Source organism: Taeniopygia guttata, chromosome 1, assembly GCF_048771995.1.
Source record: "Taeniopygia guttata chromosome 1, bTaeGut7.mat, whole genome shotgun sequence".
In the NCBI taxonomy this organism is placed as follows: domain Eukaryota; kingdom Metazoa; phylum Chordata; class Aves; order Passeriformes; family Estrildidae; genus Taeniopygia; species Taeniopygia guttata.
The window spans coordinates 102,388,461-102,414,707 of record NC_133024.1 but is presented as its reverse complement, the minus strand read 5'-3'; the positions used below and the strand labels follow the sequence as shown (position 1 = coordinate 102,414,707).

At 38.4% G+C, this 26,247-nt stretch overlaps 1 protein-coding gene across 2 annotated transcripts in view; it reads left to right on the top strand.

The window, feature by feature from the left end:
• Positions 1 to 26,247, top strand: part of APOO (apolipoprotein O) — a 28,057-nt gene continuing 1,810 nt past the window's right edge. Inside the window, exons 1-8 of one of the 2 annotated variants that reach the window (XM_030282269.4) lie at positions 1 to 153; positions 3,911 to 4,018; positions 6,298 to 6,417; positions 9,044 to 9,098; positions 10,166 to 10,261; positions 12,201 to 12,292; positions 17,260 to 17,367; positions 24,840 to 24,935. In XM_030282269.4, coding sequence (XP_030138129.4) covers positions 145 to 153; positions 3,911 to 4,018; positions 6,298 to 6,417; positions 9,044 to 9,098; positions 10,166 to 10,261; positions 12,201 to 12,292; positions 17,260 to 17,367; positions 24,840 to 24,908 — 657 coding nt within the window. In that variant the 5' untranslated portion in view covers positions 1 to 144 and the 3' untranslated portion in view covers positions 24,909 to 24,935. Of the gene's footprint in view, positions 154 to 2,140; positions 2,161 to 3,910; positions 4,019 to 6,297; positions 6,418 to 9,043; positions 9,099 to 10,165; positions 10,262 to 12,200; positions 12,293 to 17,259; positions 17,368 to 24,839; positions 24,936 to 26,247 lie in introns of those variants that run through there. The other variant, XM_032750280.3, reaches the window with a different exon arrangement.

The following is a 26,247-nucleotide window of genomic DNA, read 5'->3' as shown; positions in this document are numbered from 1 at the left end:
GGGTTAGTGTGTAAGCGCTTTGCTCCCACAGGAGCCCCACCACAGCCGCAGCCTCTCCGCTGCCCGGGCGGCGCTGGCGGCCCCGCCCCGTGACGTCACGCCGCGGTGACGCCATCGCCCCGTCGCCGCGCGCCCGGCGCCGCCATGTTCAAGGTGAGGAGGGGTCCCCGGGCCGGGCCGGGCCCGCTGCCGGCCGCGCTCGGCGCTCCGCCCGCGCCCTCTGCCTCTCTCCTCTCCGCATCTCTCAGTGCCGCTCTCCTTGCAGCTGCTTAGCCGCTCCTCTTAGCGCTTCGGAGCCGCGTGCCCTCGCGTTGCACGGAGAGGGGCACACTCCCGATTTACAGCCGCTGCCGGGTGCCCCGCGCGCAGGGGTTGCCAGCACCGCGGGGCTCTGTCACTCCTCGGTTCGGGTCCGGGCAGCTGTCGCTTGAAAGCGTCGGTTCGATCTTGAAAAGTTTCCTTTTAGTGCCTGAAGGTTGTCAGCGAAGCCTGCGGAAAGCCCCGTCCGGCTCTCGCTGTCTCAGAGGTTTTTGCCTGTCGTTAGAGCAGCCCCAGATCCCATCAGGCTAAAAGCAGCTCTGTGCCAGTCAGATCGTTGTTAGGCTGCTTGCTTAAAAAAAACCACCAAACCACCAAAGCCCGGTGATGCTCGATTCTTGGTATTCATTTTCCTTGGTACCATTTTCTGTGTGAAATATTGATAATATATCAGGATACCAGTATACCGAGGATACTAAATAGTAATATATAACATCTCAACATGAGGAAGAACTTCTTTATGTTGAGGGTGGCAGAGCACTGGAACAGCTGCCCAGGTCGTGGAGTCTCTCTGGAGGCATCCAAAGCCCACCTACCTGCACGTGTTCCTGTGTCACCTGCTCCAGGTGACCCTGCCTTGGCTGGGGGGTTGCACTAGACGATCTCCAGAGGTCCCTTCCAACCCTGACGATTCTGGAGTCTGTGATACTGATGTGCTGAGCCCTTGCTTGCTCTGCTCTTGTCACGAATTCCTTTTTCTTTATGTGCTTTAATGCTGGAATTCTGTGCTCAGAATCATTGAGTATTCCATAATTGATGCTGAATCGTCATTAGAGGGTTGATACGTGAGCCTGTGCATACAGGCACTATCTGTGTTAGTATATTAGTACTTTTAAATAGCCAGTGAGGATTTATGTGCTTCAGGCCAACCTGATGTTATGCCTCTAAGAGCCAAAGGGAAGGTGGCTTTTTGTCCAAGATACTTGTGCTTCAGGGACAGGAGTGTTCAAGAGTTAGGATTTTGGTTTTATGTTTTTATGGTTTGGGCTGAGAAATAGGAGGAAGAATAGAAAAAGATGAGGAAAATTGTTTTCATACTTCAGGACTAGTATCAGCCTTCTCAAAAGTATGCTCAAGCTTTTCCTATCAAGTGCCTAAAGATAAAATTGAATTCTTAGTTAGAGAGGAGTAAATGTATCTATTTTGCTTAAAATAACTGCAGAGCATTGCCAATAGAAAAGAATGTTGGCTCTGCTTTTCTGATAGAGTGGCAGGCTGAAGGCACAGCTGTCAGTCAAAATGTTTTACTAAAGCAATTGTTTTAGTAATATATGGTTAGTATGGAAATCAAAAATGAGATCCTACAGGGCATTTTGGAAACAAAAAGTACAGCAGCTGATCTTTCATACTCCCAAATAGTTCTGTGTATGCAAATATGCAGTATTTCAGCACCAGTTCTGCCTGTCCCATGAGGTAGCTGATGTAGGAGACCATTGCAGTATGATTTGAACAGCACATTTAAGAAGAGATTCAACTTGCACTTTCAGAGGTTAGTTTCATTTTGTTAAAAATTAAAACCAATGGAAAATGTCTGCACTTCAGTATCTTGATAATATAAACAGTTAACTTTTCAGTCTGAGTAGTTCTATGTCACTGATACTGTTTTGTGAAACCCAGGTACTACCAGTCTCGTGCTGTGCTATTTGTGTCTTTATATAAAAATCTCAAATATCTAAAACATTTGGTTTTACTGTTTATGCTGGTGACACTTAGCACCATTTACACTGTTTGAAAACATATTACGAAGAGAAAATGCATTTAGATTTTTGCCTTTTCAGTGACAGAACAGTTTTGCAGTGAAAAAAGGAAAGATTGAGGAAATAGACTCTACAGCTATTAATGGTTAGTAGTGTTTGTTTTTGTCCTGGCTAACAGAAGTATGTGAAAAGTGTTTAAGGAAACACTATTAAAGATTATCCTTGTCTTTCCTTGGCTTTGAAACAGATGATCCAGTCATTGTGGTGTTTCATTAATAGTGATTTAGTAATGAGTCCATAAATTCAGACAAGGAAAAACTTCCATTTTAAGCAAGTTTTTCCATACCTTTTGACCCATCAGATCCCTTACATCTTCCAGAAAAGCAATCATGTGACCTAGTTCTTGTGTGCTGTTTCCCTACACTTAAACGAACATTTTCAGGAAGTTTCATAACTGTGAAGTCTAATTTTTTGTTTGAGGAGTCTATTGGTTACATTTAATAAACATTCCACCTGCAAAGCAGTGGAAGAAATTTAAGCTGCAAATGCTTGACTGCCTACAATAAGCTGATGTGGTGTGGTTAATTTTAAAGCTATTTTCTAACAATTCTGTGAGAGACAGAGCAGTTGTGCCGTGGCTGGGCCAGTCACCACCATCACAGCGTGAAGGAGGGATGGTTTGACCACGGCTTCAGTGTCACAAGCAGCTAGGTCAATGCTACAGACCCCGCTATTTGTTGAAAGGAAGAGGCCTTGCTGCCTTCTCCTTTCTCATCCCCTGTCCCCTGGACCACACAGTTCCTCTGGTGCTTGTCAGGCTGTTTCATGGAAGGGTTCGATTTGCTAAGCCCGCACAAAGCTCTCCGCTTCTCTTTCAGGATTAATCTTTTGCCAAATTGGCCAGGTGAGCAGCAGGACTTCTGGGAGCCAGTGCTGGAGAGGAGCCAGACGCCTCCAGTTTGGTGTTAGATCCACTCGTGCTGTAACCTGATCCAGCAAAACACAGGCTGTTGTAACTCTGCACATTTCCCTGAGCAGTAACAGTAGTATGAGACATTGAAAGCTTTCCCATTTCAACTGACATTTCTGGAGTTATACTTTGCCATTAATAAAAATGTGCATTTGCTGGAAAATGCTCTCTGAGCATTCTTGATTTACTGTGCAGCTAAGATTTTTTTTCTTCTGTTTAAGTTGAAGCAGACTTTCCCTTTAAGAAATTCAGTTTAGCATAGGTCCTGAATATTGGAAGAATTATATCCACCTTACTCATGGTGGTTGCGTGATTGGATTGAATTTATTCAAAAAACCAGTCAAGTAATTAATGTTTCTTACAAAAAGTAGGAGACATTCCTAAAATTCTTGGAAATAATTGATTTTATTCTGGTATTTATAGCTGTAGGTCTACTTGTTTTCCTAAATCTATATGCAGATATTAAGTAGAAGTAAAACACTGAACTTCTTGGTACTACTATGGAAAAATGGAGGTATTATGAGCATTCACAAAGTTGTTTAAAATATGAATATAATCTTTGATAAAGAATATAATACATTCTTTGAGAAAGAATATAATCTTTGAATGAGAAAATTAATACAGAAATTATTTTAAACAAGATCTTTTTAGTGAGATGAAAACTGATGAGATTAGCATTTATTTCTACTGCCTCCTTTAGCCTTAGTCATTTCCAAATACCATCTGAGTGATTTAGATGTTACCATATCAGTGCCTGAGAGCATTAGATTGTGTACTGCTGACCCTCCTTTCTCCTAATTTCCGAGCATCTATTGAGATCACTTTTTACCAAGTAGAGGGACATAAACATTGCCTGGGTGTGTTCAGACACGCTGCAGTTTTGTTTGCACATAATGATGTACCTGTCCTCCGGTAATGTTTCCAGGTAATTCGGCTGGGGGCCGCCCCTGTCAGCCTGAGCTTGCTCTCTGTCCAGGTTTATGCTGCTTCTTCAGAGAAGACTTCCAAAAAGGAGTTGCTGAAAATTGAGGAGGTAAGTGTGGTTAGAGCCTTGGTGCTCTTCTATCTAAAAAATTCTGAAACCATTGTGTTTGGATGTGTGAAAGCATTTAGGTACATCTCGTCACCTTTTGTATTCATGGCTTTAAATTTGTTTCTTGATTTGCCTCAACAGAGACTTCTATACAGTTTTGCTTTTACCTGGGCATGGCATTTGATGTTCTTCACTTGATAGGGCCAGGCTTGCATGTGTGCATGATCTTTTTTCTACATTAAAACCTTCTAGTCTTCATTCAGAAATTACATTTTTATGTTTGTAGATTTACTTATGGTTATATTTAAAATCCACAGGAATATTTTCTTTGCTGTTTATCCAGATAATACTGCTTACTTTTTACTGTAAGTAGTGTTGGTAAATTCTAATAAAAATTAATTTGTATTCTTCACTAAAACAGTGAATAAAAATGTTGTATTTCTAAAAATAATCTTTTTTATGATCAAAATTCTTGTCTGGCAATACCTTGAACCCATCATAGTAGCATGCAGAATTTTATCAGTTTTCCTTTCTTCACAGTATTCGAACCTAAGCAACACAAATACAATAAGTAGTGGTAATAAATACCTGTTATTTTTTCATTTTTTTAAGATGTTACAAATGTCTTGGTTAAAATACCCTCTCAAACTGTAGACTCAGCAGCATTGTTACACAGGCTTTTAAAAGCCTCCAACATTAAAAAAATCAAAATAAGTAGTTTGTAACTAAATCCAGCTTTACATGCATGAGAGCATGCAGCTGTTTAAAAATTTTGAGTACTTCAACCCAAGCGAATGTGTTGTACAGTAAGCACTGGAACTACATTAGACTGGTTTTTGTGCACACTTAGGTGTTGTGGCTGGCAGTTCCCTGGTACAGAGGAGCTGCAGGTGCAGTGGGCTGCTGGCCCTGCCTGGCCTGGGAACCTCAGCCGGGGCCATCGCGTGCCCAACCTCTGCTGGCCTGAGTCAGTCGTGAGGCAGCAGCGTGGAGTTCATGTGAGCTGAGTAATGGGCTTGCCATCAGCTCCAGCACAGCAGAATGTGCAAGCCATGGAGTTTTGGCTGCCTTTCTTGCCATTCACAGGCTCTTAGTTTGGATCTCTACTGTGTCAGCTGTCTAGTTTCATAAAATATATGGGAATTTCCTTATCTTGGAGGCTTCTGTCCTTGTGCCAGACATTGCTGTTAGGTTGTCCAACAGGATCAAAGTTCAGCTTGTGACTGTGATTGCCAGGGATGACCAGGTTTCCTAGGCAAGTGAGGCTGAAAATCCTTGTCTTTCAAAGTATTATGGGAAATCCACCTGCACAGGATACCAAATTATTGGTTAAATTTGTTGTGTTATAGTTAGCAGCTTTTTTAATTATGACAGAGAGACAGTTCTTTTCCAGCTGATCTTGAAAAGAGAGCTAGCTACATTTTAATGCAACAATACTTGTAATCATCAAATTATAATAACCTACTAAATAGAGTATAAATATGGTGTAAAATATAAGCTCTTTACACTGAACATACTACATATAAACTGCTAGAAATTTTAATAGGTTTTGTTTTGTTCTGAGCTTTGCTGTTCATCTTCAACAGTACAAACATAGGGGGTTTTTAATGGAATACAGTTTCAAATATTCTTAGGTAATTGTAGTAAATGTTGTGGTGATTCTAAAAACTAAACAAGGTAGTTTAGCATTTATTATGTGAAGATGCCCATCACTTGTTGCAGTTCCTCTTTGCTCAGTGCCAGGGTGCCATTAATGCTGTCAGTTGCCGATGTGGTTAATGACCAAAGGTTGGGATGTTGTACCATTTTCCTGTTCAGTAACAAACAGGAACATGTGTATTGTTACCTTTGTTAGAAGCTTCTTAGGCTCTTTAATGATGCCTTGTGCATATATAGAAAATGATTGATTGTGATTTCTAGTACATTCAGTATGTTAACTGGGAACCAGAAGTGCTGATTAAGGTGGGAAACATTTTTCACAATTATGTTGTGTGTTCTTATTAAACTAGTTTAATATTAATTTATAACTTGTGACTTGGATCATATAGCAGCTATGAATGAATTGTATAGCAGTTAGAAGTCATCTTCATCATAATTATGTCCTGTATAATTAAACTTTGCTCATAATGGTTGTCTCAGAGCTGTGTGAATTTTTATTATGCATTGTTTATGTAGTAAGCACAGTGTTAGTTGTTCTCTGCTTAGACTGTTCATGCCCTGAAGACCTACTTACACAATTACACCTTTGTTTTTAACATCTTGTTTGCTAATATTCACAGCTGTCACTGTACTCCTCCCCAGCTCGTGAGACTAAATATGTGGAGAATCCCAAAACCGAATTGGAAGAGGGGGTTTCCCGTTTACGGCATGTTATGGAGCCATATACAGCCTGGTGTCAGGTATAATGGTTTGTATTGCAGCTGGTGATGGATCAGGGATAAAGTTCCAGCTGGGATTGTGGTTTGTTTTTTCTGAGTTGGAATTAACAGGTAGCAGTAAAGTAAAAGTTGATAGCTGTAACAGCATTTTTAAAAAATGTGGCATCACTGAACATTTTCTGCATTGCATAAAATTTTCCACAGTTCATAATGTTTGCCCCTTTCTCACACAGAACCATTTGTGTCTTTATACTAATTTGCTGAACTAAACCCTGGGTTTAGGGGTTCTCCTTCCAAAAGAATTAAAATTAACTAAGGCATAGAATTGTTTTCTGAAGTGAACTTTAGACTTAAATACACCTAAGGATATCTGGATTTGGCACCAGTTCTGTGGCTGAGGAAGACAGGAGTGTGGTATTTGCAGTTCTCATGCTTGAGGAGGCTTTAAATTATCAAGCAGTGTGTTTTGGAGCAGCAAAACTAAGTTGCCCTCACTGCAACTGTGACAAAACACAACCTAGCAAAAAATAAATCAGTATTTGCTGAACTGGAATGTTGAGGGAAGGAATGCAATTCTCTGGAAGAGAGAAAATCCCAGGACAGTAAGTACTGGTAAACTTAATCCCCAGACCTTGCCCCAAAACTTTCTCATATATATTTCATTAGGTAGTATGTTTAGAGTAAATAGTCATTAAAAAAAAAATAGGCCCTTTTGCGTAGAGGAAAACCAAGCTTTTCTGATCAAGGCCTAAATTGTTTGTATTAGATTGCAAAGCCCCAGGATAGCTTTCTTGCTCTTTCCTGCCCAGGAAATGTTGATGCTTACTTTTGAAGTGGGGAATCCTTGTCCTGTGGTTGTCTCTTGGCAGCTGCAGGTGATCTCTGCTTTGCCCTCTGCCTGTTGTGAATCCCCTTGAGCTGCCAGCTGTGTGCCCAGCTCTCTACTGAAGGCCAAGCTGTTCAGATCAGGGTGTCTTTTCTGCCTCAAAGTTCTGTGTGGTGCTGCCTTTAACAGGACTGAAACATTTTTTCACAGTTACTCAGTCTGGTGTTCCAAGTGCCCCCAGAAAGGAGCACTGGCTGCAGCTTGGGAGGGGAAGGGGTATTCCACAGGACAGTCAGAGCTCTGGCCTCCTGAACACATGGGTTTTGCTTGGTTGCCTGTGGTACCCCTACTTGGGGAGTGAAATTGGAGAGAAGGTTGGCCTTCAACCTTGCTTGATGTCTCACTGACCTGTTGTCATCCTATTTGTTTTATTTTGTTTGTCTGTCTGGTGATCATTGACATAAGATGTGCTCTTCTGCTCACACACAAGAAGCCATTTCCTGGCAGTGGTTTACTGACTCATTTTATGAAGCAGGCATGTAAACTTTATGGGTTTGGGGCAATATTGCTTAACTGTAATCAGAGGTAGCTTTGGTTTTATACTCCCTGCCCATCCCTGCTATGTTGAAGAAAATAATATTTAGGTTGTCTCAGTTGTCTTTAAAATCAAACAGATAACCCAGGATAATCAGAATTAAATTGGTTATGTTTGTATATCCCTTTTACTTTTCCAGAATTACTTAACTAGTGGAAATGCAGCTTAAAACTCAGATGTAGAAATAAGCCAGTTATATTTCAGTTGTGACAGAAGATCAGGCTTTATCTTTGGGGTCATTAGAACAAGTTCTTCTTATATTGGCTTTTAATAAGACCAATGTCCATTTAAAGCTATGTTGTGTGTCATGTGCTAACACTTTTTTATTTTAATGCCAGGTGGGTTTTTTTACATCACTCTTGCCAGTGAGGAGATCAAAGTTCTAAAGATATCCCCATACAGTATCCTAATCAAATGCTTTCACTTCTGCACAGATGCAGCTCAGGTGGAATTGCAAGACTATTCTCTGCTTTAGCTTTGGGCATATATATTTATGAATTTGTTCCCTAATTTATATACAGCCTTATACTGTTAATCTGAAGCATTATTAGTGTAAATTACGATTAACAGGGTTCTTTTTATTGAGATTTTTTATTCTATTTTGATAAAAGGCAGTCTGCATTCTTTTATTTCCTGAATATTCTCAGTCTGAAAAAAAAATGTAGAACTGGTCTGTGGGGTTGATGCAGTGTCTTTGATTTACTTTGGATATCTGTGGACATGTAATTTCCAAGTCACTTTAAAATGCAGTCTGGTTAGCCTAAGACAGTCTCCTGGAAGTGGAATTTATCACCTTGCAGAATGAATCACATACCCCTTCGAAGTGTGAGGAAGGAATTTATTGCAGTGTTGCACTTATTTTCTTTGCATCACCCGAAGTATTTTTGCAATACCTGCATACACTGAAAACCAAGATAGTTCTGAGTTTCAGTTGCCTGATCTCAATAAAATACTGAGATTTACATCCGTGTTTCGAAGTATTGTATTTTATCTCTGCCCAAAGAGTCCTTTAAGAAAAATCTGTAAGTTATGCTAAATGTAGCATTGAGCAAGCATAGCCCTATAAGTGAAGAGTGGAAGTGGAAATAAAAGTAAGTTATTTTAGAGACACATCACTTTTTTCTTTGTTGTTATTTTTTTCTCCTTTCTTTGTCAGCTCAGTTACATTCTATAGTTAATATTTTACTTCCTTGGTGTCTATTTACCCTTGTTCTCTTATTTTTTAGGATCTTTATGCCAAAGCTATGCCCAAGTTAGAAAAAGCTGTTGAGCATGGTAGAGGTAAATCAGCTTAGTTTTCTTAACTAGCAATTTAAAATGCAGGACTGTACTATATCTTCAGTTTACATGGAAATCCATTAAGCATCATTGTATGTGTAATTTCTAATGCATTTAAGATTAATTTATTTCCACTGTGTATCTGTTTGAATTTCCTTTGTGGGTCACTTATGACATTACATTTCTAAGAAATTAAAATCTGAGACCAGCATTTATGTTTATCAATGTCACTAAAAAATGAAGGAAGATAAGGGGAACCCCTAAGAATTTATTCCCAGCCAGCAGTATTTTCTTGACCCAGCCTCTAGCAGTATTTGCTTGAACCAGCTTAGTAACTGAAATCTCCTGTAAAATTAATTACTTGTTGCAAGCATTAGGTCTTTTGTTTGTAATGCCTGTTCATTTTGGTTTGCTTCCATGGGTCTCCTAAGAATTTTGAATTAATTCAAAATTATTTTAATTTGTCTTTATTTTTGGGAGCATCCTTTCATACTTGGGCTTACCAGGACTGAGCATGGATTCTATGTAGAGCTCATTTCAGATACTGCACCTCTTTTCTTTAAACTTAGCAGTTTCAGTCCTTTGAACTTAGCATGGAAGATTTTCCATAGTTTTCCATTCCCCCACCAGACTCCCATCTTACAGTGCACTTTGTTTTTGCTGTGTCTTTCCATTGTTCTGTGATTTGGTTTTTGTACAGTGTTTTACTGAAACTAGTTATTGTTAACATGTAACTATAAAATTCCATTTTGCTAAAGTTTTTATCACTAATTTGAAAAAGATACAATTGAGATGCAAAGAGCAAAACAAAACAGATGGCTCAGGAGCAAAGGCAAAGCTCCTATGAAAATTGGTGAATACAATACCATATTCAGTTTTATTCATGTGTCACTAGAGAAGATCTCAAAAGCTTTGAATTTTTTGCCAGCATATCTAAAATGCACATGATAGTTAAATGTGTTTTGATAATTCTTTGTGTTTTGTAACAATTGCCAGTGTGTATTGCTGATTCCTTATCACAAAACCACTTTCACATTACATTAAAGCACTTTGTTCTGGCCTCTTTTCAGAGGGCTATGAATTTCTCCAAAAACCACCTGCTGGATTTTATCCAAGACTTGGTGTGATAAGTTTTGCTGGAATTATTGGATTGTTTCTTGCTCGAGGTAAGTGTGAACCATTTGAACTGGTTATGTTACAATATTGGATAAGTAATTTTTTGTGGGTTTTAGGGTACTAATTTTTAATTGTGACAAGGAGATCTGAATTAACTGTTAAAAGCACACTTCTACACTGTTCCTTATAAAGAAACTTCATGGAAAAGGTGTTTAATAATCAACAATTACCGTTTTTATCATTGCTGTATTTGTTACTAAAATCTCATCTTCTATATTTCCCAGTAGTATTTTAGTATAACAGAAATGGCAAAGAACTGGTTTAGTATCTTTTAGCCTAAAAATATTTTAGTTACTGAAGTTCTTGATCACATATGTTACTGTAGAAAACAACAGTGGAATGAGTGATGATAAAATACAGATGTTCATGACTATGATATATGTCCAATTAGGGGTATATTTGAATTTTTTCAAAGTATTGTGTGTTGATGTATAGAGATGCTGCAGATGGTGATTCAGCAAATAGACTTGTGAACTCTGGGTGTACTGTAAATACCTACACATTTTAAACTACAGAAAAATGATACAGTTAATTTCATCACACTGAAAAAATGTTCATGATTTCATAAATAGAAGCTTTAGTCTAAGAAATGTTAAGTGTGAAGAAGTATTTTGTGCTTACGTTGAGATATTCTTAATGCAGTTAAATGAAGGTAACAGAACTTTAAAGCTGTAGAATTTAAATACCAGTGAGGACATGGTTTCAGGCTTTATGGGGCCGGAATGTGTTGAGCTGGAAGTGTGTGCTTGGCTGTGTACAAATTAGAAGTGCACCTCAAAATATATAATTTTCCAGTGAAGCTAGCGAAAGCAGTACTTCACTTTTTTTTCTTAGTGTATTTTTTCCTAATGAAATCAAGGTAACTTTCCTCTTTGAAGTTCTTTTTCTTTGTATTCCTGCTTCTCAAGTAGCATGAGGATGAATGAGATCAGCTTCCATTATTTATGACTGTAGCAAAGTGAGGGGAGAGGGGGGAGTGCAGTCTTGGGACTGGAATTGGAAGATCAGAGGATCCTAAGTTTAATGAAAATGAAAATACCTCATACTAAAAATGTTAAATTTGTGAATCTTTTAGGATGGGAGCCATAATTTCAAACATTTTTTTTTTTTTTTTCCTGGTAATAGTTTAAAATATGGCTGTTTTTTCCAGAAAGTATTCAAACCATAGAAGGAAGTGCCCCTTAATTTTGATGCTACCAAAAGTCCTCTTTATTTTATTCTTCCTTTTCTTGGTCTTTGTGGAGAAATTGCCCTCTTGGAAGGTGCAGATAAAATCCTCCAGGTCTAATCATGACACTTAAATATGCACAGCTGCTCACTAAGTAGAGACTATGGTATTCAAAGTTTAATCATGTGAATATTGTGCAGTCATCCAGCTTAGTTTAAAATGCCATTAGAGATAATTAGTTTTAACTCGTGTTGCAGATGGAGTGATGCACTTGTAAGAGAGCAGCAGCAATGTGTTTATTGATATAAAGCAATGATTTGAAAGGATTTGATGGCAAGGTACCCTTGATCAGTTACTGCACAGAGGACAGGGTCAGACAGACCTGTCTGGGGAGCATCCTCCTCTTGAGTCACAGGATTCAGGGTCAGCCTCCTTCCTTTCTAAACTCCTGCTCAGAGGAGCCTAAATGTGTCCAGTCCTAGTCCCAGACTTTGTCAGCAGTTTATGTCCAAAGGATTTTATGTGCAGAATCAATCTAAGATATGATCTTAGTGAAGCTTACAAAGTTTAGCAAACAATTAGGGGGGCCCCTACTGATCAGAGTGATGATGTTTCTTAAGGAACTGGTAGGATGAAAGAGAAAACATACTAAAACGTATTTAAGAAAATTGTTTATAAAGAAAATGTTAGGGTCATTCAGCTGACTCTAACATATACTCTAACAGTGGTTTGTGGTTTTTGATTTTTTTGTTACAAAACAGGCTCAAAAATAAAGAAGTTGGTGTATCCTGCAGCTCTCATGGGTATCAGTACCTCCATGTATTACCCTCAGCAAGCGGTTGCTATTGCAAAGGTCAGTGATGATACATTTCTTTGCAGAAGTGTCTTGGATTGTTGCCTCCTAGCTTCAGGTTAGTCATCCATGTTTAAAAGCCACATCAGTGGCAATTAACAAAATTATGGTTATTTTTTCAAACAAATGCAGTCTAGGCTGAAAGATAATCAGACTTGTTCCTTTTAGTGGCATTTTATTTCTAACATTTGCAGTAGTGTCTTCAGTTAGAGGAATGTAATTTCCTTTCAAAATCTCTAACCTCATGTAACACCAAATTAACATAAATATGCTAAGTGAGTACGGTTTGTGTGTTTATTTAAAATACTAAGGAAACATGAAATATCTTGTGAACAAATGAAAACAGTGTTTGAAAGAAAAGAAAGGAGTTTCTATAGACAATTCTCATGACATTTTGAGGTAAATGTTACTGACATTTTCTGCTTTTTTTGGGGGGGCTTTAAGAAAGATAGCATGCACATTCTGGAACAGGGTAAGAATTCTGCTGCAGACTTACTGGGTGCCTTCCCTATTTATGGATTTTTTGTTTCAGGCACGCAAGAAACATGTTCACTTGCATTTGCTTAAATGATTTTTCTGTGAGAGAAAGAACTGAAGACACCACAGAATTGCTTACAGCCCTTACTGATGTTAGATCATGTGCCTTGCTGTCCATACTTACTACTGGCAGATTCCTTAGTTCTCCACCACACTGTGATGATTTTTTTTTTTTTTTAACCACTCACAATGCACATACTTGCATCTTTCAGAAATTCTTTATATTTCAGCCTTTGGTAAATTTTCTCTCTAGTTACTGACCACTTGTGAATAACCATGAGATGTCAAAATGGTAATATGGTATTCTCAGCAACATATGATGTTCTTTGAAAACTGAAGGTCATTGACTTAGGGAGAGTCAAAACTGCTGAGTTTGAGCTCTGCCAGCATGGTGGTACTCTGATCTCTGATGGAATCTTTTTTTGCTGCTTCCAGGATTCAGATGCTCTAAATACAGATAATTCTGTTGGCTTATTCTCAGAGAGTGAAAATTATGCAAGTGGCAGGGAAAAAAAACCCATCAAAATTTAAGAAGCTTAGACATTTCTGTTGGAAACTGTGTATTAAAATTCTACTTGCCTTCTGAACAGTGAAGTGGGAAGCGATTGAACGCTGTTCAAGCTGATGTTACTGTTTTGAAAGAAGCTCAGTTCAGGCTTAACTATGGATTTGATGCTAACAGCTTCACAATGCTGAGTTTATTTTATGAGAACTTTGAAGTGCATGGTTGCTCTTTGATTAATTCACAGTTCTGAGTTTGACTGTAATGAAAAATCTGGTAGGAGATTGGAGTGGGTTTAGCTTTGTTGACTTGGTCAGGACAGTAGACGTATGAATTTGGAAACTTCTGTGGGGAGAGTAATATCCTACATTCTGTTTTGGTTCCTCTAATCTGTCTTGTGCTTTGTTTCCTTAAAAAAGCAAAGTTTTAAGCATATAATCTCTTACAATCCATAATTTTTAGGATTTAATCTGAAATTGAAAACACTTTCCTCTCTATTAATAATTTTTAAATGTTTCATAAGCCTTTCAAAAAATTTCTGTAAACCTAGAAAGGAATGCCTGCAGTACAAAGCTCACTTGCCAAGTTAGAAATATAATAGAAAATATTCTGTAATATAAATTTAATTTTTTTTTATATTATGTTCTTCTTATTTTTCTTTCACACTTAAGTACTTCATCATTGCTTTTTATTTTACAGTTGTATAATTCCTTTAACTGGGTGTTGTGTTATTTTGGTTTTTTTTTTAATTTTTGGGGGTTTTGTTTCTGTCTCACCTTTATTTAAGACTTTCTAATGGAGAGTTGGGAATAGACACAGCAAAATGGATTTATAATTGTGGTCCAACATTTAATTCGTCTGAAGTAAAATTTTTTCTTTAATTAAGATGTATGAATTCCTAAGTGAAGTTGTAGCAACAGAGTTCATCATTGGTAACAGGTAGTTTTCAGACTCTAATCACCTAATTGAAGATGGAAGAAATTCATAGACTATTTTCCCCTGCTTTAGTATGTAATCTAATAAATAATAGATTACAAATTCTAATAAATCACAAATTTGTAAGGGATTTATTTCCTCACTGCCAGTATTACTATACTTTTAATAACTTTGAACAAAAGGTCAGGCTGTATATGTGGTAGAGGAGCTGAATTTATTCTGGTGGAACCCTAGTTAGTGTTTTGAAATGGTATTGCTTTCCAGCTAATCATAGTATGCTCAAAATACTTTGTATTTACTGTGGCTTATATTCCAGCTGGAAAGAACTTTCCATTATGCAGTTATTTAAATCACTCTATCATTGGAATTAAATTTTGTCTTTTGTTATTAGAACCTTTCAACTTTACTAAAGTGCTGTGTGTTATGCTTTCATTTTTCTTGAAAGAAAGAAAAGCTTCCCAATAGAGTTTTGTTTCTTTCACAGCAAACCACATTATTTCTGTGTGTTTTGAACCTGTACCTTGTTCTTTGCTGGGTTCAGTCTGTAGGGCATAAACAGCTGAGAGCAGTACATGATTCCAGGAGCTGTGAGCTGGAAAGCAGAAGTTGGGATCACTTGATCCACGTTCACTGCTGAATGCTTGTAAAATGGCACTTTGTAAATGTAGAAAAGCCACTGGGTTCTCAGTTTATAGTTTCTCAGCATGAAAGGTAGATAAAGAATTGCTGATCAAAATTCTGAATGTGTGTGATTCTGTGTAACATCCAGTGTAGTCAGTAATGCATGCTCATGGTGCCATGTGGCACATGAGGCCTTGGAGATCACAGATGCTGCCCCAGTAGTGCCCAGTGTGGGTGTTGGTGGCCCATGGCCTCCTCAAACTTTCAGAATCCCTGTTGAGAACCACTCAATCTGACTTTTGAACTTGTTTGTTCAAACTTTAGCATACAAATCCACTTACAGTGCTGCATTCAACAGCACTGCTATTTTAGCATGTTGACCTTGTGGCTTGCCCTTCCAGTCTGCCTAGAACTGTATTTTTCAACTGTGGAGTGTCTGTGGGTCCTGGCACTTGGGAGGTTTGTGCACTGGTGAAACATTGGTTGGTTTTGGCAGACTAAACTGTCTGGGTTGCTATACCTTGTGATGTAGCTACTTAATCCAGCAACATTAATGATCAGTTTCTCATTTAATAAAATTCATAACTCACTTGGTCATATGACTCCGTATATGACTATAAGAATATTTTGAAGTTTGTACTGTTAGGCATTTAGCATGGTTTTAAATATTTTAATGGAGTATTTTTAAGGAGAAACAGAAATACAGTTTAAGGACAATTGTATTTTCTCATTTTATGTTGGTAGCTGTGTCTTCAGTAATATTACAGACAAAACCATCACTTTGTTTATTGTGATTATTTTTCAGTCCTGGTAGGTTTGTGCTGTTTTGCACAAGGGACCACTATCTTTTCAGATGAGCCAGCTAGTTTGTTGAAGCGCTAGATGTTAGAGAATTAACAGTTCTGATACTGAAAAACAAAATAACTGTCTATACCTGTAATATTTAAATTGGGCAGTTTTGGAGTTTTAACTGGTTCGCTTGATGTGCTTTTTTCTGATGACTCTATCACTTTCAGCTATAGAGAAAACTGAATGCATCCGATGGACTTGTTTAAACCAAAGTAATTGGTCAGATACTGTCACAAAAGGATACTTTGTATTTAAGACAGCCTACATTTTGGATTTAGTCGTGACTTGGAAGTGTAGTTGCTGATTTGGGTTTGTTTTCTTTTAATTCTAGTTACTCAATAGCCTCTTTTGTAAGGTAGCAAGCACATGGTATCTTGCCCAGAAGCACATCCTTGTACCATTGTGCAGTAACTGGTATAATCAGTCTTGTTGATTACAGATCAGACAAGCAAGGGGAAGTGGCTCTTCACACCATGTGTGCCCAGTATGCAGCAGTGGAATCACTTGGCACAGGGTTGCTAAAAATTTGCACTTCCCCTTGAACTCCATGCAAAAAGTTCATAGAAGGGAAATTCCTTGGGCCTCTTTACACACATAAAAATCACCGTTGGCTCAGGAAATCTCTGAACAGTGAATTGATGGAGACTGGAAGAAACTGAAAAATGTAGTTCAGAAGTTTTTTCAGAAACATCAGAAAATTGTTTGAGAAACATTTACATTTGCTCTGTTCCCAGAGTTTGTGTTTTGTGGCTTTGCCTCCTGTAGAAGACATAGAAATACCTTCTTAGTTCTTGATTTCATAAGTTTTTTTAGTTTAATAGCTGTTTAGTTGGACAAATTGCCCTTTCTGCTGTTCTTCTTCCAGAAACAGATAGTGATATGAAAGTCAATATATACCTGAGCCTGGCTATAAAAACCTAAGATTTAGTTTTAATGGATGCTATAAATACTACAATTCCATGTCACATAAGGGACAAGGCATACTGTTTTACTAGACTAAGGGCCTTTCCCTTTAATAAAATACTTGTTGGTGTAATATAGCAAACACAGTCTTTCCTAGCTGTGTTCTGTTTTGGGAGTTGACAGCTGGTTATACATAACATTCATCTATCAGCAAGTTCTAAAAAACAAATAAGAAGAAAATCTAAAATTGCAAAATAGTGACAACCCTCAGTAAGGTCTTTGAAATGGGTATGGTCAAATTAAGAAATACTTTGCATATGTTAATTATGTTGAATGTCAAATACTAAGAAAACCGGGATTGTTTCCACACAGAATCATTCCACTCCCGTTTGTACAGATGTATAGTCAGGTAGTCTTCAGACAGGTTTTTAGCACATTATTTTTTCTTATTCCTCATGGGACATTATTTTCCAAGATGTTTATTAATTCTGTACATTGTAAGCTTGAGCAGGAAGAGTTAAACATCTTGTGTTATGAGACTTTTTCTACTTAAATAAGAAGCAAGGCAGTATTCCTCAGATTATTACATTCATGCTTTCTGAAAACTTTTGTTTCAAAGGTTGCTGGCACACAGCTGTATGACTGGAGTCTTCAAGGATATATTGCTGTAGAGGCTCTTTGGAAGGATAATCCTAAGAAGAAGAAATCAGAGGAAAAAGGTGGTAAGGTAAGAAGTCTGAGGAACTTGATTTCTGAATTTACCACTGCCTTTTCAGGAAAAAAGTTATGAACAGTGGTTTTGTTCCACTGTGACTTAGCCTTTATTTCTGAAGAGAAATTTTTCATTCTCTCTTTCTAAGCTGTGGAAAAACATTAGGCTTCAAGCTAAACTTTCAGGAATGGTCTTTGGAAGCTTCCTTCAGTATAATCTGATACAGATTAGCAAACAGAGTTCTAGGAAATACATGTACATGGCTTAGTGAAGCATAGTGTGAGAGACTGGAGAACTGAGCAAGTTGATTAAATGTGTGCCAGAGAAAGCCTGTAAGCTTTTTAGGTGTTTTTTTTGCTGCTGCTTAAAGAAAGAAAAATTCAGGTGTGTAATGTAAAGCTTCTGTGGTTTTAAATTCACTTCTAAACTCACTGTGACTGGGAGAGAGGTGTTTTGGAGACAAAATTGCACTTGGATAGACCTTGGGGATAGGACTAAGTTACCTTGGTGAGGCTGGGTGTAGGACTAGTTCCAAACAAGCTGGGTTGGGGAAATGTTCACATGTCCTGGCAGTTGCTGAGTCTTGTGAGAGTGAAGACTTTTATCATGAGTGGATACTCATCCTGTATTGGCCCAAGGCACTTCAGTAAATGAACCTGAATAATCGAAGGTTGGTTAATCGTTCTGTACCTTTCCTAAAATCTAGGCTGTCAAAAAGAAACTCAAAAAAAGAGGCAATGTTAAAATATTTCAGAAAGACAAACTGACAGCATTAGTAAAAAACAGCTGAAGTTTTTCTTTTATTGTGTCCCAGGCTTTCAAAAGGGAACACATGGTTGTTATTGGAAGGCAAAAACTTTTGACACTTTCATTTTGCTATAAGGCTTATTTAAGCACTTGCTCCCTCAGCAGAAAAACAAACATCCTGCAGAATTGCAGAGAGCACTAAGTAAACACACTTCCTTCTTCTCCTCCTTGCACAATCTTTAAATCACACCCCTTAGTTGCCAAAACATGTTACTTGCACAAAGGAGCAAAATGCTCCTTGGTGGGTGTTCTCCAAAAGTTCATCTCGCTGTTCTGATACTGTCAGTGTGAACTGCTGCTGTGTAGCCTGATGGATTGGAGAAGGTACAAAATTCCTGTGATTCAAATGAAGAAACAGTACTTGGTCACTTGATGAAACTGCTTGCATTTCCAAGTTCACAGATCTCTTGCACTGAGGCAAACAGCCTAACTGGTGCTTTGTCCTCGGCAGTTCCTCCAGAGAGGGTCCTGTCTCCCTGCTGTGCAGAGAAGCTGAGCAGCAGCTGTAAAAAGTCACATGCTTTTGTCTAGAATGGGGACTTAGAAATTATTCTAGTGGAAGAATTTTGCTCTGAAGCTTCCTTTAGCCTGGGTTGGTGAAACCCTACGAAATAGATAGTTGAGAATCTGGGTGGGAACAGATGGGTTTGGTTTAGGTTTGTTCCATATGGAAATAATTACACAGATTATTAGTGCCACCAAATCAGTATCAACTTTTTAAGCAGAAGAACTTCTGTTTAAGTTCCATTTTTTATTGGAGGCTTCTACTCATACAGAAGTGTCATGGAAGAAAATTCTTTTAACTATCATACTAAAATTGGCAAAGCATTGTAGGATAGATTCTGTGACTTCTGTCTCAATTTGACAAACTTGTGGAAGAATTTGGTTGCTTTCGTATATGTATTTCTTACTGTCATTCTAGGCAGCTAGATTCCTGAAATAATGAAGACAGGTCTAAATGTTACTCTTGAGTTCTTGTTGCAGAAGATGTAACCCATTTCATGAAACTATGCTAGAGCAAAAGACATTATTTTTGTTTTTGTGACATCTACTCTAGCATTTTCTTGTTGCTACACAAAGGATTCTTGCAAATAGTCAAACAATATATGGGTGGCTCTTTTTGGCTTCTCTTAATTTGTTACATTGCTCATAATTTTTTTTATAGTCATAGGTATCACAGCTGTGCATAACTTCGTGTTTATGCAGCAATATGTCATTAAAATAAATGTGGTATGTTAATTTTTCTGAAGGTTTTATGAAACAAAATCCTGTGCCAAATTGAGGTCATATCAACTGAATTCTGAGTTCTGCCAAGAAAGATGAATTCTGGGACCTTCTGTGCCTACATTTCAAAACACTGTAGCTGCAGCCCCACCATAGAGCAAGTCAGTCAGATAAATGTTTTTAATATGCTGCTGAAGGATGGAGCTCTTCAGGATGTCAGGATAAAATCTCTCTGCTAAGACTGAAGCACATAGAAAAATAGTTTTCTTCTCTTAGTTCTCACTTTGTCTTGTCTCTATACCATTCAAAGACTTTTGCTGTATTTTTAACAATTTTGTATTCTCTCTCTTCCAGCAGCACTCAATTGGGCACCCCTTGTTTTTAGTGGCCAAATTGTGTAAAAGCAGAACAGTGCTACAGCTCTAAGTACACCCTCCTTTCAGCCCTTGTTTGCTCTTTCCCACTTTGGCCCAGCTAGTAATGTAATCTCACACAAAACTAATTTCCCTTTCAGCTTCAGAGACTGAGAAACTTTTAGGGCATATTATTTGGTTTTCATTCCTTTCTGTGTGTGCTGGTGTGCTGATGGACACCACTAGTTACTTAGCAATGCAAATATATAATACATATAATTTTTAAACCCATATGTTTTTATTACACATGTAAAATATATAAATATATTTATATAAAAATATATTTAGAATCTATCTCTCTGGCAATCTCTGGGTATTTTATTAAGTGCTAGCTGGTTACAGAATGTCTCCAGGTGCAGAGAGGGCTCAGCTTTGGCTGATTTCCTGTACTTGCTTAGAACAAGTGTCAAGGAGATTGTGGACCAGAACCTTCCTCACCTGAAAGCTCTGTTGAAAATTGTGGTGTCACTGTTTTGGCTGGGGAGCCTCACAGTCAGCATCACAGACTGAGACCATAACAAACCTTAAATTGTGTTTTAAGAGAGTTTTGAAGTCACATGTATTTTGGTCATCACAACACAAGCAGCTGAGAGAGCTTCTTTCTACAGAAAATGCTTCTCAGGCTTGGCTTTTGTAGGTTTTGAATAGGCAGGCAAAAATTTGGTCATCTCAACTAAAAGATAAACAGCTACTTCTGGCAGAAAATGTGTTTCCTGTCACATGCCCTCCTTTTATTATTTGGTAGTAAGAATAAAAACAGTATGAAACTTGAAAGAAATATTACTTCTTTTGGAGTGGATCCTTAGTATGGGCAGTGGGGAATTTAGATGTGCTAGAAGTGGGATGGACAGAAAGAATGTGCTCTGCAAAAAGCTAATCTCTCTAAGGGCAGCTTAGAGCAATATTTTTGAAAGTACTTCATATTTTTGTGAGAATTAAGTTCAAGGTCAACTTAAGTAAACGAAGAAGGAGTTACTAATTGACTGAGGAGGATGAATTAGGTAAGGCAGTGATGTTCTCTTTATTCCAAGCAATACATTGCAAACAAGAGGACAGAAGGTAAATTATTAATCTGTAAACCCAGGTGAGCCTTAGTTTTTCTTTTGCAGATGCCTTTTTTTTTTTTTTTTTTTTTTTTCTGGTGGCCAGACTTTCCCTCTCAAGAGTTTCCATGAGAGTTTCCATAAGCATAAAAGATACATACCTATCTTATATGCTTTTGAAGTTATAATTGCTAAGATTAGTGTAAAAGGGTCTGGCCATCTGCAAGGCTTCTGAGGTAGCAACAGAAACTTCTGCACCTGGCTCAGCTGTAATGTAAGGGAAAGAGGCACCACACGTTTGGGGGTTTGACATTTAGCTGGTTTCCTTTTGGGGGGGTTTTCTTTGTATGGAAGGAAAATTTTCAGAGCAATCATGGTGGGTTTTTTTGCAAAGTTTGTGGTTTAAAGTTCAGGTCTCAATGCATCTCTGTTAGATGCTGTGTGAGCTAAGTTGGGGTGGTTTTTAATCACTCATGTACTGAAACTGTACAGTCCCCTTAGCTCCAGTGTATTTATTTTATTTTTTTAATTCCAAGGAATCCCTATGTATTGAACATTTGATAATTAATGTATTATGGAGATTTCTTATCAGTCACCTTTCACTTGAAACAGTCAGAAACACAAGAATGCAAAATATTTCCTTTTCTGCTGTGGAATAGAGCTCTGATATGTTAACTCGTCTGGCTACCCAGATTTGTTATGGGTGTGTTGAGCCAAAAAGTAGAAAGACCGTCTCGAATATATTCCTGCTTCTGGTTATGAGAGGGTACCCTGGCACAGAGGAAATTTGTCTTCTGAGTCATTGATCTAAACATATTTTTTGCTTCTGACCTGGTTTTGAGTGTGCTAGGGGACTTTGGCACTTTTTTCTAAAATTATGTGCCTGTGCCACAGGAATTCCTTTTCTGGCAAACTTACTGCTTGAGCTGTCTCGCTTAGGGTCACCATTTACACAGTGGGCATACACAGTGGATGGAGTTAAAAACTTCTTAATTGCTAATCCAGCAAATGACTTTGTGTGAGGAATGGTAGTCTATCAGTGGGTTGGCTTGAATTAAATAACTCAGGCTTAATAGTGATCCTGAAGGCAAGCCCTGTGATGGGATCTCCTGAGCTCATAGAAACGAAGGAATTTAGCAAGACCCCTGTTCTCTTGTGTAGGTGTGTGTGTTGCTTTACATTGTTTTCCCCTTTCAGAGCATTAAAAAAAAAAAAACCAAAAAAAAACTTACCTAGGCAATAATTACTTTTTACAAGTTAAAACAAGAAAATGGAAAAACACAGGCTTCTCTGTGAGGAGTTTATTTTTAGTTCATTTGTTGAGGATTGACTAAACTCTGAGATGAGGCATCGTTAGTCAGATTATTCATTGTAAATCTTAGTAAAATGTCATAACTTAAAAGTTCCTGTACAGGCAAATTACAGAGTAGATTATTATTTTGAAATGGATGTGGTTTGTGGATGTGATTTCCTCTACTATGAAATATCCAGGGTAGTAATCAAAACAAAATGGATTTTTGAAAGAAAGAATTACCTTTTAAAGGTCTTGCTGGGCATTTTTGGAATAAGACATTTAAGAAATATCTTCATAATTGAATCTTGATATATTGAATCCATATCTCCAGCACAGAATAGTCAGGATTGCACAGACTTGGTGTTTTGTCATATATAATATATATGACAAATATATATAAATGTGACCCATTCTTTGAAACATTTTCCAGTCTATTCTAGTTTCTTTTGCTGCATTTTCCAGCACATTTAGTATTATAGGATCACAGAAAGATTTGGGATGGAAGAGATTTAAAGATAATCTAGTTCCATCCCCCTGCAGGAGCAGCTTCCACTAGATCAGGTTGCTCAGAGCCCCATCCATCCTGGCCTTGAACACTTCCCGGGATGGGGCATCAGCAGTTTGTCTGGACAGCCTGTTCCAGTGCCTCACCACCCTCACAGCAAAGAATTTCTTCCCAATATCTAATCTAAACCTGCCCTCTTCCAATTTGAAGCCATTACCCCTTGTCCTGTCATTTCAGGGCTTTCTGAAAAGTCCCTCTCCAGCTCTCTTGTAGCCCCCTTTAGGCACTGGAAACTGCTAGAAGTTTTCCCAAAGCCTGCTCCTTTCCAGGCTGAACAATCCCAACTCTCTCAGCCTGTCTTTGTAGGAGAGGTGCTCCAGCACTCTGATCATGTCCCTGGCCTCCCCTGGACTTGCTCCAACAAGTCCACATCCTTCTGATGTCACAGGCCCCAGAGCTGACACAGCACTCCTGATTTGCTTCTCAGACCTGCAGACCAAAGCAGACCTGCTGCCCACACTACTTGTGAAGCAGCCCAGGACATGGTTGGTTTCTGGGCTGCAAGGGCACATTGCCAGGTCATGTTGAGGTTTTCATCAACCAGCAACCCCAAATCCTTCTCCCCAGGGCTGTTCTCAATCCATTCTCTGCCCAGACAGTATTTGTACTTGGGATTGTCCTGACTGAGGTGCAGGATTTTGCCTTGCTGAACTTCATGAGGTTCACATGGGTCACCTCTCAAGCCTGTGAAGGTCCCTCTGGATGACATCCCTTCCCCACAGCATCTTGACCACCACACAGCTTGGGATTGTTGGCAGATGTGCTGAGGGTGCCCCCCATCCCAGTGCCCTTGCTGCTGACAGATGTCAGCGCCGGTCCCAGCACTGAGCCCTGAGGAGCACCACTTGTCCCTGGTCTCACTTGGACGTCAGACTGATGGCTGCAGCTCTGAGAGTGACCATCCAGCCAATATCTGCCACGTGTCTATCCATCAGATCGATGTCCCTCCTGTTCAGAGACAAGGGTGTCCTGCAGAACAGTGTCAAGTGCTTTGCACAAGTCATAGGTGACATCAGTCACTCTTCCCTTGTCCCACTGTTGTAAAAGGCCACCAAATTTGTCAGGCACACTTTGCCATTAATGAAGCCATGTTGGCTGTCACCAATCATCTCTTTATTTAAGTCATGTTGGTAAAAATAGCCTTCTAGAATAAAGAGGAAATGCCTTTAATTTCCATGTGTAGAATTTTAGAACAATTGAGGGTGGGTGCCACCTCTGATTATTTCACCCAAACCCTTAATCAAAGCAGAGACAGTATCAAAATTAGATTTGGTGGTTCAGGCCTTATGTAGTCATGTGTTGAATATTTCCAGGGGTGGAGATTTAGAAAGGTCTCAGGAATACCTGCTCCAGTGATCGGTGGTGTAATATATTTATAATTTTTTGCCTTTTGATTTAAGAGAAATTTGCCATGCTCCTCTGTCCTTTTCTCCCTGTCCTTTAGATGTAAACCTCTGAGAAGGACCTGGCTCTTCCAAATACATAAATGCCTATTAAGAAATTGTGGATAGGAATTAGGTTCCCCCTTTGTCTGGTCCTCACAAGTCTGAACACATCCTCATCTCAGCTTGTCCTTGCATGTGCTTCAGTAGCCAAGCCATGTGTGTGGCCCTTTAAGTATTTTTAAATAGATATCTATTTAAAGCTGTAATCAAATGCATGTTTGTTATAGCGTCTTGGCAAACAGATAGACCAGACCCTATAACAAGCTTCTTTTCATTCTTTGATTTCTGTCATTAATGTTGGGGAAAGTGTGAGAACACCCTCTAAAAGGATATGTGCTAAAAGAGAACTATTGTATAAATTCACACAGAATTCAGAGAATGCAAAATAGCAACTACTCTGTGGGTATTCATCCTCTGTTATTAATACGGGCAAAATGATTCCATTAAAGCACTTCTGTTGAAAAGACTTGTTCTTTCAAATCCTTTAATTGCTTAGCTAGCTACAGGAAGACTAAAGTCTAGAAAGTGTTTGGTAGAAGATCATATTTGAGTGCATTATACTGAATTAGTCTCATAAAGCACTTGATTTTGTGAGATATTTTTGTTTCATCTTTTGAAGAGGATTTCTGTTCTGGTAAAAGCATTAATCACGGATTGCCTCAACTGAAACATTGTGCACATTTTTTCTTCCTCAAGGGTGATGCAGTGGGTGACAAGCCCCTGGAAGTCCATGCTGCTTCAAATAAAGAGCAAACCCAGAAGTAGAATGCTACATCACCTGGCATCAAACAGGTAAAGGATAAAGACTGGTCATAGTTTGTGGCTAAGCAGCAGGGTAACTGGGAAATGCTGAACATTTTCAAGTTTGATTTATAGTTTTCTTCATAATGATTAGGAGAGTGTGGACAGATAATTTTATTTGTCCTAAAATTTGTCAAGAATATATGTAGTCCCTAACACTATCCAAGTTAAGAAATCTAAATTCTTCATCTTTAGAGCATAACAAGTAAATATGTGTCTTTTTGAAGAGTTCTGAATTAATTGAGGAAACCTTGTGATTGTGCTGTTGGTTGGTTTTGCCTTTTATTTTCTTTTTTGTCTTCCCATTTCTCCCTCCCATACAAAAACCTCTTTGCCTTTTTTGTCATGCTTGTACAAGTATTAGGGTGGGGAAAGAAACCTCTTCCCTGCTGATAAGTTTTCTCTAAAGATTTGTGAGTGCCAGGGTACAGCACTGCCTTACTGCCTGTAAAAGTCCATGATGTGCCTGACCTTTGATGTTAATGCAGCTCCCAAATGAGTCCTGGTGGGAACAAAAGATGGAGGAAATGAAGGCAGCATTTTCCAGGCTCTCCAAGGCAGAAACTCGAGATACCAGTTCTGACTTGGCCTCGAGGCTGTGTTCTAAACTCAAGCAAGGCCTATGATTACAGTTTCTAGAAAAGCAAAACAGAACATCCTCTTGACTTTTTTATGATGGTTTGGTTTTGTAGGATAAAAATTGCTCTGTATTTGAGGCTTATTAGAAATAATTGCAACATAATTAGACATAATTTAGCACAGAACGATTGATGTCTGCTCTGTTATCAGTTGATAAAGAATGTCTCTTCTGAACATGTTTTCTACTTGCTTCTCTTCGCCCTGTATTATTTTTGCATCATGTTTTCATCAGAAAGTGATCCTGGCATTATAGGTACTCCTCACCATTTTTGTATGCAGTATTGCATTTACCAGAATTTTTTTTTCCCTTACTGCCAACTTGTGTAAATAGAGCCCAAATGTGGCAAACTGCATCAGTTTTTTTCATGCACCAGCAGCAGTCACATATGTTTGCAGATGTGGTGGAATACACCCATCGGCTGAGCAGCAGCGTTCCACTGCTACATGGGCAGCTTTAAAAGATAACATAGTTTTTAATATTGGCTCCCTTAAAGTGTTTTTAATTGCTATTGCTAATTCTCACAACAGCAATGTGAGCTTGTTGACTGGCTGATGTACTGAGTACCTTAGCTTTCCCTTTAGAGCTATGAATGTAATGTCTTTACGAATACATGTTTTCCAAGTAGTTTGTAAGATAGTAATGTAAAATAAAAACTAAAAAAAC